General features: G+C 37.1%; 1 protein-coding gene across 1 annotated transcript in view; it reads right to left on the reverse strand.

Moving 5' to 3' along the window:
* Positions 1–1619: 1619 nt before the first annotated feature.
* Positions 1620–14095, reverse strand: part of GFM1 (G elongation factor mitochondrial 1) — a 49413-nt gene continuing 36937 nt past the window's right edge. The window contains exons 14-18 of the mRNA XM_065942213.1: positions 11466–11628; positions 9808–9952; positions 3727–3887; positions 2910–2963; positions 1620–2751 (exon numbers count right to left, since the gene is read on the reverse strand). Coding sequence (XP_065798285.1) covers positions 2620–2751; positions 2910–2963; positions 3727–3887; positions 9808–9952; positions 11466–11628 — 655 coding nt within the window. The 3' untranslated portion in view covers positions 1620–2619. The remainder of the gene's footprint in view (positions 2752–2909; positions 2964–3726; positions 3888–9807; positions 9953–11465; positions 11629–14095) is intronic.

The raw sequence follows: 14095 nt of genomic DNA on the forward strand, positions 1-14095 counted from the left end.
ACAGTGGCTCAAAGATAAAGCTGAGTGTCTACAAACATATGGAACAGTGATGTAACTCAAAGTATATAAAAATTAATAATTTTCATTTATGAACAACTTATAGGCAGCATCACATTCATTTTCCTAATCTCTTTCCAATTTTCAAAAAATTTAAGACATACAAGATAACACCAGGATTTTGCCTGCATTCCATTTGATTCTACTCATAGTTTTGAGCTATGAATAGTTAGAAGTTCGTAAGTTCTTCTGAAAGTCAATTGGAAGTTTCTATGCTGGCCCTTGAATGAGAGTCCTTCATGACATAATGAGTTTATTACACTAATGTCTCTCAACTTAGGAAGTTCTATGACTTGTTCTGTGACCTTTCCTAACTTTCAAAGTGCTACAACCACATAACATGCTGCCTGGCACTTATGGATAAATGAATGAGTGCTCACAATAAACTGCCTGTGAAAACATTAACTATTTCAATGATGCATCAGTCTTATTTGAAGACATTTTAAGCAGCAATTAAAGCTCAAATTCAAAAATTTATACTTTCTCGGCAATGCATATAGATGTTTTCTAAAAAGGGATTTATTCCTATATGTCACAATTTACTACTTAACCTGGTGGCTGCCTTGGTTAACTGGCATCAATTTTAAGATCCGTCCATATTTCAAAAGTACTAAAATATGAAAAACTCTAAAACTTCAGTATTAAATTTTAGTGGGACTGACCTGGTGGTCCAGTGGTTAAGACTCTGTGCTCCCAATGCAAGGGGCTTGGGTTTGATCCCTGCCCAGAGAACTGATCCCATGTGCTGCAACTAAAAGTTTGCAAGCCACAACAAAGATCAAAGATCCTGGGGGCCATAACTAAGACCCAGCTGTCACGGCCACAGTGCGGTGACTTCACAACATAAATCTAAGAGTGAGCAAGGAGGAGAGAAAGAATAGAAAATCGACTGTATATGTTTACAGAGAAAGTTACCAAGCTAAGAACTAACAGCCCACAATCTAACATCACACAAGAGAATATTAACAATATGACACGTGAACGTTCATGTTTTGGAGTACAGGTGATACTGCAGGGGGCTTTACCGTGCCTGTGCGTTAGGACACACTGGAAAACTTTTGATTTTGATCCAAAGAAGCAGTGGTACCTAAGGGTTGGCCTGGATATTTTTTTAAAGCTCCACAAGTAATTTTTAAATTGGGAATCAGGGTGATACTACTGTCTAGCACTGCTACCATTCTCCAACACAAATAATACTGTCTTTCTTTAAATTATCCAACAATTATCCTAAGAGCAGTATAAAAGAAACCCTTATTTATAAACTCTGTCATTAATTTTTTCCTTCTGCAGACTTTGGCTGGTAATGTGGTCTTTACCAACTACAACCAAACTGAGTCAACAAAAGAAGTTGGTTCCGGTCTTGGATGGGTTCCTGTGAGATATTCTTGTTTTTTGGAGGAGCCAATTCTGAACAATATGGTAGAACTCCTGGCAAAGTCCAATATACCCTAGAAACAAAAGCTTAGCGTTTGTCTTTCATAATCTCAACACAGTATGTGGTACATTCCAACAGACTCAAATTCAACTAGCATTTACTGCGTGGATGAAAAAGACTACCCAACAACCCTGTGAGTTGTATTTTATTATTTCCAAACTGCAGAAACATTAAAATGAACACAGACAAACATATGAAAGGGTCTGTTTTTTACCTCACAGGTCTGCAAAAAAGTAACATTTATGCCCCTGAAAACAAGCAGTTACAAATGTGTATAAGCCACAAGCTGAAGCCATCAGCTCTATATAAAACAGCTAGAAATTTAGCTAGCATTTTAATAACCCAATGAAGAATCTGAAAAACGTTCTTCATTAAGATTATATGGAATCCTTTTTTGTTTAAAAAAAAACCACCTACTTTTCTGTTCTCTGTTATCTGTGAGACTTAGTTTTGTCATGTTTGTTCATTTGTTTTGATTTGTAGATCCACATATAAGTAAAATCATATAGTATCTGTCTTTAAATTATTTCACTTAGCATAATAACCTCTAGGGCCATCCAGGTTGTCACAAAGGAATCCCACTCTTAAAAAAAAAAAGTGACACTTCAAGAAGTATCATAGGATATATGCAATTCACTTCCAAGTATTCAGCAAAACAAAATTTTTTAAAAGAATGGAAGAATGTGACACAGATGGACAACAAACAGAAAGCAGATATGACAAATTATCTGACAAACACTCTTAACAAACTTCACTATTCAGTCTAGACGGGTGGTATGTGGCTGTTCTTTCTACTGTTTTCAGCTTTTCTGTATCCTGAAAATTCTCATGCTGAAAAATCTGCACGTTTATACATGTTCTAAGCTTATAAGTAGAACAGAAATAAGTCTCCTCTCTCAAATAAATATTAAATATATTTCAATAATAACCATATTTTATTTGAGGTATAAAACCAATCAACAGAGTTGAGATATACACAGAATTAACCTTTACATAATAGAAACTCCTGAATATATAGGAAGGGCTTCTAAAGTTACTTGTTTTCAGCCTGAATTTATTCCACTGGAATCCATCAAAGTATCCAAAGTTGCAGATACAGTTAAAGTTCGTCAACAAAGTGAGAAAAATTAGTTCTTGGCTTTTCCTTTTTTGACAGGAAGTTGACCTGTAGCTTCCAAATACTTATTAATGAGTTCTTCTTGTGTAGCTGGTGAACATGGCTGGTATCTGCAATACTCCATTGTATATTCTCCCTTCCCCTGGGGGTTCAAAACAAAATCAAAAAGATTTTAAAAAACCAGACCTCCAAAAACTATCAAGTAAAGAAAGTCATGCAAAGCCAAGATTTCACAAAAATGATCATTTTGTAGGATGGTCTCTTGAAGAGCACTGAAGTAAAATTTAAACACCTGCTTACCTCTGTGCATGACCTAAGTTCAGTAGAATAACCAAACATATTATTCAGAGGGACCTGAAAACAAACACAGTAAATACTTTAGCATGGCCTACTGGAAAATATTTGAGAAAAACACAGAAGCCTTAGCCATTTAACTCCTCTAGACTCAGGTTTCTACTAGTAACTCTTGGTTTAAAAGAATTAGAAGCCAAGGAAAAGCTTATTTTTGTTTTATTGCGAGTAGAAACCCCATTTGAAGATAATTTCGTTTGACAGTCACAACTAGCAAATCGATCTTTCAGTTTCGCGGAGTGGACACCACTGACGGCCCCCCACCTCATCCCCACTCCCACGGCCGCAGCTCAAGTTCTGAGTGTTTCTTCTGTGAAAAGGTGACTATTCATGCAACCTTCCTCTGGACTCCTCAATGATATGCCCACAGAAATGTCTTCTAGGAGACCTAGGTAATATGACTAAACCCTTTCTCCCATGAACTTTAAATAAGGCAAAGGAGATAAATATTATCCTAATAAATGAGAACATAAGAAAACAGCCATGTAAATAAAGCTCTAAGGAGGAAGATAGATAATTATACATCTAAGAAAATGACATGCAAAAGGCCTACATGAAATGAATCTCATTTTTACCTTTTACACTTAAAGAGATGCTCTAACAGGAAATTATAGAAATTGATGCACACATATATAAGCACAAATTCAACACTCAAATAGGCAGGGAAATGTGCCAATTTGCTCTACAATTTCCAAACACAAACGCTAATCCTGACTTTCTCCTGTGGATAATAAAAGCAAGGCTGTCAGTGACTGACAGTACTTACATCTGCATACAGTGTAAAATAGTCCTCGATCCCATCTTGTCCTGTGATTACCCCATGGCGTCGGTTAATTCCTGCAATCACTGGTCCCTGAAATTCATTTGGGGCTATAACTTCCACCGACATAATAGGCTCAAGAATACATAATGCTGTATTTGCCAGGGCTGGGGTTTAAAAAAATAAATAATACATCAGTTTATTAATCTTTAAACAAACTGGAACTCTTTCCTTATCCAGATGTACAAAAAGGAGATGGAAAGTGCTCTCCCAAAGGTACACACACAAATGATACTAAAATATTTGATCTGGACTCATTTTTCTAGCGGCAGTAGCAGTCACTCTTTTAAATGGAACTTCCAGAAAGACAACACTTAATTCTAATATTAGTATGTCCATTACCATATTTTTATCCTTAAAAATCATGAGGTGGCAGAGAATAATATAAAAGGGGTCTTAGAACAACATTCAGTAAAGTCCTTTCCCACGTAAATTAAGGAGTTAAGGGTCACTAATTCTTCCTGAGATCCTTCACTAGCTGCTGAGTCTCTGACCTAGGTAAATCAACCCTTTCTTTTTGGTTCCTGGCAGACATTTATACTTGGAGACAATAACCAAGTCAGGCCTGAGATCTGTCTAGGCTAAACAATTTCAATACCTGATTGAGAGCTAGAAATCCAAGTTTCTGCTTTCTACTCTGCCTCTAATAAGTGACATGCCTTTTGGAAAAACACAATCGATCCAGGTATTGAGTTTCTTCACCTACAAAATAAAGACACTGGCTGAGATGCTAATGGTCATTTAAGCACTATACCCCAATGTGTATATCTACACTTATTTTTTTTTAGTCCCACTTAGTACATAACCAGAATAATTCTTACTGTGACAGATGCTTAAGGAAGAAATGTAACAATGTGGAGAGAATGTAACTTCCAACACTCAAATTTAATATGGACATTATGACAGTGTGGGATAGTACTTCAGCCTCAGACTGGATGGACTATCTTTAAAGACTTGAAGCAGGATGTCCCTGGTGGTACAGTGGGTAAGAATCTGCCTGCCGATGCAGGGGATGCAGGTTTGATCTGATCCGGGAAGATTCCAAATGCCACGGAACAACTAGGCCCGTGGGCCCCAATACTGAGAACACAGGCTGCAGTCCTGAAGCCGGGGAGCCTAGAGCCGCGCTCCACAAGGGAAGCTCCCGGTGAGGAGCCTGTGTCCACAACCAGCAGCAGCCCCTCTCACTGCAACTAGAGAAAGCCCTCACAGCAGCGAAGAGCCGGCACGGCCCCAAATAAACAAGCAGCATATAAAAGACTTTCAACAAAGCATGAAAAGGTGACAAGTAGTTTTCAAAAAAATATTAATTTTCCAAGCATCAATTCTGTTTATAATAGTCAGCAATTATTCTTGTATATGCCATAAAGCACTTGTTCTAAAGATACTACTAACTTAAGTGCAATACTTAGAAGAACAGCCATTTAATATACTTGTATTTCTTTGAAATATTTTCTAGTTCAAATCATATCTTAGCTCAGACCTACCTCTGACTCATTAGTCCTAATCAGTGAGTTTTGATTTCAAAAGAGGGATATAAGTGAGCTCTGCAGATTCCTCAGTGTCATTAATGAGGCCCTGCAGAATTCTATGCAGACATCTAAAGCAGTAGACGAAAAATTCTAGACTGTAGAAGCATCTCTATTTCTTCTAGTTACCACAATGGCTGGGCTTCCTTGGCTCTAAATAAATGTAATTAATGCAGAACCCAGGTGGTGCTAGTGGTAAAGAAAGTGAAAGTGAAGTCGCTCAGTTGTGTCTGACTCTTTGTGACCCCATGGACTGTAGCCTACCAGGCTCCTCAGTACATGGAATTTTCCAGGCAAGAGTACTGCAGTGGGTTGCTATTTCCTTCTCCAGGGGATCTTCCCAACCCAAGGATCAAACCTGGGTCTCCCGCACTGCAGACAGACGCTTTACCGTCTGTGCCACCAGGGAAGCCCTTCTTTACAGTGGTAAAGAACCCGCCTGTCAATGCAAGAGACATAAGAGATGCAGGTTCAACCGCTGGGTTGAGAAGACCCCCTGGAGGGCATGGCAACCCACTCCAGTATCCTAGCCTGGAGAATCCCACAGACAGAGGAGCCTGGTGGGCTACAGTCCAAGGGGTTGCAGAGACTCAGACACAACTGAGCACACACACAGAGGTACCCAGAAAGACGGGTGTGAACAGACATATTTAGTTACATATATCTAGTGTTTTCAAAAGGTCAGTAATAATAAAAGAGCTCAAGTGTGAAAGAGTCATCATATTCTAAAGGGAAAGAAGGGGCCAAGTATACAGTGTCCATCCCTTAACTGTTGAGGGTAACCTGTCCAATTCTGTTTCATATTCCCCCACTCTCCTTTTAATTTCTTCTTTCTTCCTAAATCCACCTTCTGATTCACTTGCCCTTCTTCATGCTTTTCTCTATCCCATTCCATAATGACAAGACTCCAGAGCTAATTCATCCTGCCATTTTTCAATAGTCACATGGCAGCCAAGTCCTAAAAGCAATTTTTCCCTGAAGTAGGATAGCAGGAAGTGAAAATATCCACACCATCCATCACAAGACCTTTAAGTCTAAAGTGGTGGGCAGAAGTGGTGATGTTTCTATTTCAGTCCACTAGGGATAAAGCTGAAAACATCACGCTGGATGCCAAAGAGTTTTGAGAGGAGGTGGTCAAGGGCTAGGACCCAGGCAAGGGTTTGAGTCTCAGTTCCACCACTAGCTAACATGGAGCCTTGGGCCATTTGACTAACTACTCTTGAGTCTCAGTTTTCTGAACCATCAGGTCACTGTGGAAGATGAGATAATTCATGTACTTAGCATAATATTAGTACACAGCACAAACGTCATCAATAAATGTTACTGTGACTTCTCTGAGACAAAAAGCTGGGGATGGGTGGCATGGAACAGGTCAAAGGTAATGTGAAGGGAAGAGGGATAAGCTTTCACTGTCCCCAAACACATATGTGCAAGTGTGTTGTGTGCTAAGTCACTTCAGTCGTGTCTGACTCTTTGTGACCCCATGAACTACAGCCCGACAGGCTCCTCTGTCCATGGAATTCTCCAGGCAAGAATACTGGACTGGGTTGTTGTGCCATCCCCCAGGGGATCTTCCTGATCCAGGGATCGAACCTGTGTCTCTTATGTCTCCTGCACTGATAGTCAGGTTCTTTACCACTAGCACCACCTGGAAGCCTATGCAATGTTTAAGTACATTCTGATTTAATAGTGTGGAATTACTGTCTGCAAGCAGCTGGACATGCCCATTCCCACAGAGTTAAGTATGAAGAAGAGCCAGGATTCAAACTCAGCCCAGGAGATCAAAAAAGGGACAATGATGAGTAAAATGAGCTAATGTAACCCTGGGTACGCCTTTATTTCTCCTATAGAGTTAAATTAAATTAAATGTTAATTAATGTTAAATTAAATTAAACAAATTAAATGTTTGGGGGAGACCAAGCACAGTGGTCTAAATATTGGCCGAAGAAAATGATGGTGGGGCTTCCCTGGTGGTCCAGTGGCTAAGACTGCGCTCCCAATGCAGGGGGTCTGGCTTCAATCCCTGGTCAGGGAACTAGATCCCACATCCTGCAACTAAGAGTTTGAATGCTGCAATTAAGAGTTTGACTGTCACAACTAAAGATCCCACATGCCACAACTAAAAATATCCTGCAGCGACAACGAAGATCAAAGATCCTGCATGCTGCAACTAAGACCAGGGCAGAAAATGAAAAATTAAGAAAAGAAAATGATGGTAATGGTTAACATCCATGGGGTGAACCAGTCCCTGAAAGAACATTTAATTTCATGTTTCCATTTTAGTTACATCACTGATTAATTTCAGGGATAAAGTTTAAATTGTGACTGAATATAGTTCCAGTTTTCTCTTTTTAAAATTAAAAACATATGAGAACATGAACTATTTTTCTCCCAATTTTGATAATAGAATAGTTCAAAAGTATAAGTTAATCTGATATTAAGCTCAATTATCAACATTTACCACCTTAAAACTCTCATATGATAATCAGTGGAGGTATGTGTATGAAAAGATGATTTTCTTAAGAGCCCAGCCCAGTAAAATTTGTTTTACTCTTTTACACTTTTATCTTTTAATCATGGAGAAAAAAGAATCAGATGATGAAACAGCAAAGTAACTCTTTTTTCATGCTAGCACCCTGTTTATTTGCACATATTTTTCTGGCAAAAAACCCCCACAATACTCCTCAGTTCTATTATCATCTAGTGCTTTTCCTCTGCATCCCCATCAGGCAATCAATCACACTTAAGAATATCTGCACACTTAAGCATTTAAAAACTAAATGGTACATACCTGTCTAATTAATACTCATAGACACAAAGATTTTCTTCATGGATATACATATGTGTGTATTATGGACATCTAATCCACATTCACCTATATTTCATATAGGTACAACTGAAAGGCATGATGCTCTTTATTGATTTTACCAATTATCTTGCTTTATGCAATCTCTATCCAGGAAAGCTGCCTATTTCCAGCATAGAATAGTTGGTGATTTCTAATTTGTCTTAACTATATTAAAAAAAGTATCACAATGCATTCATCACTTAAAATATATCACAGTTTTGTCAACTGCACCTCAATAAAGCTGAGAAAAATATAAAGTGATTACAACTAAATTGTCAATTTAAGACTTATCAAAGTGGTAAACACCTTTGAAGGCAAAAGGCAGGTGTTATAATCTGCTGCTGCTAAGTCGCTTCAGTCGTATCCGACTCTGTGCGACCCCATAGACGGCAGCCCACCAGGCTCCTCTGTCCACAGGATTCTTAGGCAAAATACTGGAGTGGGTTGCCATTTCCTCCTCCATCATGCCTAATAAAATCTTACTTTGTGACTTTATTTCCCTTTTCCTATTAACACAATTGTCAGGTTGTGACAAAGTTTCTAGATCATAGATTTCAACTGCATTTTAGACAGCTAGCTGGCATAAAGAAAATGAAGGATTCTTTTACTCTTTTACAACTAGGAAATGAAATAAATAACTAATGGCTCCCATTAAGTAATATAAGGAATTAGCGGCTTGGTCAAGAAATAAGAATCCTTCTCCAGCCATTGCCCCACACCTAATCACAGATGCAAACAGACTAAAAATAACCAAGTCCAAAATTCAAACAAAATCAATAAAATCCTGATTCTCTGAATGCCTGGAAATGAAGTGTTAGAATTTTCTGCTGTCCATTTTGACCTTGATAAAAATATTTATGAATGTTTTATGAATTATAATGTAATTTTCTGTGAAAACACACTTCTGGACATAACTAATGAGTTATCATATAATGGATGTGGAAGAGATGACAAACGCAATGAATTTTTTGACTTTCAGTTATAACTTAAAATTCCTTTGTTGAATAACCCTGTCTAACTGCTGTGTCATTTGCTTTTCTCTCTTACAAGCAATCAATCAAATACACCTGCAACTGCTTATGGTTCTGGTATCATCAGGGTTTTAATACACATTATTATCCTTGTGAGAAAGGTTGACAGTTTTAGCAGTTTAGTAAGAAATCTGCACTGAGAATAAGGTTTACTAAATTCTTTCAAATGCCTAAAAGCCTACAATGTCATATGTGAAAAAACTGTTTACAAATTTATAGATTTTCTGGCATCTGAATAAATTACTAAAAATAGCATGACTATAGTTAGTTTCTTTAAAATATTTCTTAAAATTCTAAGCATTTGTCTTCTTTATTAAAAATACAGCTTACAGATTATCTACAAATTTAAACATATGAAAAATACCAGATAACTGAAGAGAACAAAGTAGGATCTTAGTTTTGTAAAAAAGAAAACATAGTGATCTGTCCTCACACTGATCCTATGAACACCTGTCCAGAACCTTCGTTGTTCCCCGGTGTGCCGCCCCAGGGGAAGGGGGAAGAAGCAGTGGAGGGTGTCGGGAGGAAGACCTAAGCAGCACAGTGCCACCTTTTGGGGCTCTGATGGTCCACTAGGGAAACAGGCTCATCCATGTGGCAGGTGCCAGACGCAGCATACCTTGTTTAAGAGCACCTTCTCCTGCGCGGATGAAAGAGATTTCATTGGAATCCACCATGTGATGTGCTCCATCTTGCAGAACAAACCGGAGCCCAGAGAGCTTGTGACCAGACAAAGGGCCCTTCTCGCAGGCATCCCGAAACCCCTGTTAATGAATAAGCTTCTTGAGTGTCTCTTCACTTGCAGGTGCATTAAGAAAAACCCTCAAACATTTTAGTATTCAGAAGTTTAACATTTCCATGTATATTTCATTTTTTAAAAAAAATTTCTTTAAAATTGAACAGCCTATTTAAGCTTTATTATTGTGGAATGTAGATAAGCAATCACTTTCTCATAACCTAATATTCAAGAATTACTAAACTCTTGTGATACATTATAGAGTCAGCATGATCTTAATTTTACAAGGCATAAACAGAGGAAAGGCAAATCTAAGAAATTCCCTAAAGTAAAACTTTAATCAAAACTGACATCTTATCAACAGCTGTGTCTTAAGCTCCTACTCTATACCTATCACTGCTCTGACTCACTGGCAGACCACTACATAATAATTTTTGTGCTACACAATGTAAGAACTAAAATTAAAACATTTTTCCAAAGCAATTCTTTTAAGACACAGCTTTATTGAGATATAATTGATAAACAATAAGCTATAAATATTTAAAGAGTGCAATTTGATATGTGTGCAGTTCTTTTTCATTCATTAAATACTTGTAGAGTTGTTACGATTCAAGTTAATTTACACAGTTGCACATGTAGTACAATATATTTCTGACATTTTGAAACTGTTAACTCTGAATGCTGTAAAATATCTAAGCTTTCCTTCACCTATGTTAATCTTGGAGAATAAAAGATAATTTAAATTTGTGTGAATGACACATTCATTTGTGTGAATGACAAAATACTGTTTTGTTGAAATTAAGTATAAAGGATGAAATACACTAATCACAAAAACTGTTACCAAAATTAATGCTAAAACCAAAATCATGATCTGTTAATAAAGACTAAGTTAAAAGATTTTAAAAAATAACCTCAATCTTTATGAATAGACAGTTGCTAAAGGTTTATAGCAGTCTTAAAACCAATGATGTAGAAAGCCACCAAAACATAAATAACCCCTTATATGTGCAAAGCACCTCACAATTCCCAAAGAAGTGTCAGTCTTATCCAATCTTTGATTTTGTGAGGGGGTCAGGATTAAGTACTGTATGCTCAATTTACAAAAGAAAGTGGCTCTGAACACTGATTTACCCAAGGACATATTAATCATTAGCAGAGATGACAACACACGCAGGTGTTGGAAATCTTAATGCATGACCATTCTACTACAAGGGTTCTACATGTAAAACTTGCACAAACTCCTAACGACTACTACAAATTTCAATTACTAATTATAATCAATCAAGTAGTTTCAATTTATCGAGAAATGTAATAACTATGATTCAGAAACAGAATGATTTCCTCTCATTGTCTTGGCTTATATTTATAGCTCTTGAACTTAATGATTCTAAACCAGATGGAGAGCTTAATCAGATGAAGAAGCAGAACTGGAACAAAACTGAACCACAGAAGACATGATAGCAATATGATTTGATATCTACTACAACGTTTTTTATTTCTTTTAATGTAATAAAGGCTTTTTTTTGTTTGTTCATCTTTACCTGTTCCACAGCAGGCACAAACTGCTTTGGTACATTTGACCCAAATGTTTCATCTGAAAACTCCAACTTCGTGTAGTTCTCTGGGTCCAGAGGCTCCAGTACACCTATCACTTTTCCATACTGGCCCGCCCCACCTGATTGTTTTTTATGTGTAAACTCAAACCTAAAAGTAATATGAGAAGATAAAAAAAATCAGCATAGTATAATTACCAAAATGAAATAAACTCCTACTAACTGAAATGAAAAATCACCTCTCATGAATTTTACTTCTTCCTTCAAATAGGATGGCCTTGATACAAAATTTTATTATAGAATTTATTTAAAAAGGAACTCGCTCCTTTCTGTTCTTACTTAGAGGTGGGGTACACCATCAAGTAATCCATGGTTTTAATTCTGCTAATTTATCTGAATTTCACAAGTAGAAAGTAAAAGTGTTAAAACAAAAAGTCAGTGGAAGGTTCTTATTCTAACCTACATTCCAAGAAGCTTATCCATTTTCTTTTGGAAACAGGGTTCTGTTTCCCTGGGACACAGGGTTCTGTCCTGAATCTCTCTGAGGACAGTTATCTGAAAATAGGAGTTATGCAAGTAATTCATTCAGATAGTTATTTGATTTTACAACTTGGACACTATGGACTAAGAAAATACAAAAAGGGGAGCTTCCAGAAGGATAATTAACACCTGAAAATGATCAATGGCAAAATCATCACAATTAACATAAGTCCTCCAAATAGACACATATATAGACACAGATCAGTGTTTACTTCAAATATTAAAGACAACATTAATAAGATGGCATAAGCATCTTGCATGCATATTAAATATATGTAAATATAGGCTACTATATCACTTAAAAAACATTTCATGAGTTTCTCCTGTTTGCAAGGCATTTTTCCTTTAAACTTCAACCTTCCTCAAGACCATAAGATCGAAGAAGCTGGCTACTTTCAAAGTTGTCTGCAGATAACTGCAGGTAAGTGGACATTAATGAACATCTGTTCCTGCACAGAGATCTGTGAATGGTTTGGCAGAAGTAAATAGCAATTTCAGTAGGAGATGTCAGCTTGGAATGAGTTTTCATAGACAACCTAAGTGTGAACGTGCCTGATGAATTGCCTTTAAATAATGTTGCAGTTGCCAAGTTTCAGGATGGGTTGGCGAAAACAATGCTGAAAGGTAAACAGATATCAGAACTAAAAGGACAGCAGAAGAGAAATAACTGCCAAATCACCACAGAATTACTAAGGGATTCCAAAACGGGCCCACTGACATGTTCTCAGGTATGCTCAAGTTCTCCAAGACAACATAAATTTTGTTTTCAATTTAACAATAACATCCATACAACATACTCTAGGTCTGTGCTGTTTATATGGTAATCACTAACCATGGATATTTAATTGAAGTTAATTAAAATTAAATAAAATGTAAAATTCAGTTTCTTAGCTGCACCAGTCACATTGCAAATGATCAATAGGCAAGTGTGGAGAGTGGCTACTGTCCCAGACAGCACAGCCCTGGAGAACCAGCTTACAAACGAGTTATCCATATAGTTTCAGGGATCCTGGCTGAGTTTATAACCGAGTGGATGCCAAATAAGAGGATGCAAGTGCCAGATTTGTGCTAAGCACTTTTTATGGACTGTAGCACTTATTCTTCACTACAGACCCATGAAGTAGGCACTATTTTTTTTTTTATCATTATTTTACAGGTGAGAAACCTAAGGGTCAGAGAAGCTAAGTAACTTGCCAAATGTGATGCAACTCTTAAGTGGCCAGAATCGGCACCAAGACCAACAATCAAACATGTTTCTAGAAGGATAGTAAGAATGTAAACATTTAACCTGCACATGATGCATTCAACTTGAAAGCCTTATAAGGACGCTGCACAAAGAGATTTTCCTGGAGCTTAGAGAAGTGGAAGAACTTAGACACCACTTGGTAAGCAGTGAATAGACATGCTAAAGGTAAAAGAATCCATGCTCTTATGGTCAGACCACTGGCATTCTGTGAAATAGTTTCATTTTGGCAAAACATCATCTCTCACATAAAAGTTAATGTTAATTAGAATTGTGTTGGTTTTACTGTATATCTTATTTTGTAGATTTATTTTGACTTTATAGTCTTACCAAAGTTGCAAGCCATAGGTGTTTTTACTTATTTTCATAGTTATTTAAAACAATAATTTAATTTGCACGATCCCAGAGACATAATAATTTTGCTACTTTCAAGGTAACTCATATATTATTCAACTTTGAGGATAATGATCTCTTGATTAACCATTAATGAAATTTTATCGAGAAACTAAGATCTATCTCAAGGACTCTACAGGGATAAGATTCTCTTAAAGCAGTTTATTTAATATCTACACAGGCAGCTTGAAGTTTTTAATATGTGCTTCCCGGGCAGCTCAGTCTGCAGTGTGGGAGACCTGGGTTTGATCCCTGAGTAGGGAAGATCCCCTGAAGAAAGAAACAGCTACCCACTCCAGTATTCTTGCCTGGAGAATTCCATAGACAGAGGAGCCTGGCGGTTTACAGTCCATGGGGTTGCAGAGTCAGACATGACTGAGCAACAATATAATAATTTTATTTTTAAAAGAACCTAAATTGGTATGTGTGTTTTTACAAATAA

Source organism: Muntiacus reevesi, chromosome 8 (assembly GCF_963930625.1).
Source record: "Muntiacus reevesi chromosome 8, mMunRee1.1, whole genome shotgun sequence".
Taxonomy (NCBI): Eukaryota; Metazoa; Chordata; class Mammalia; order Artiodactyla; family Cervidae; genus Muntiacus; species Muntiacus reevesi.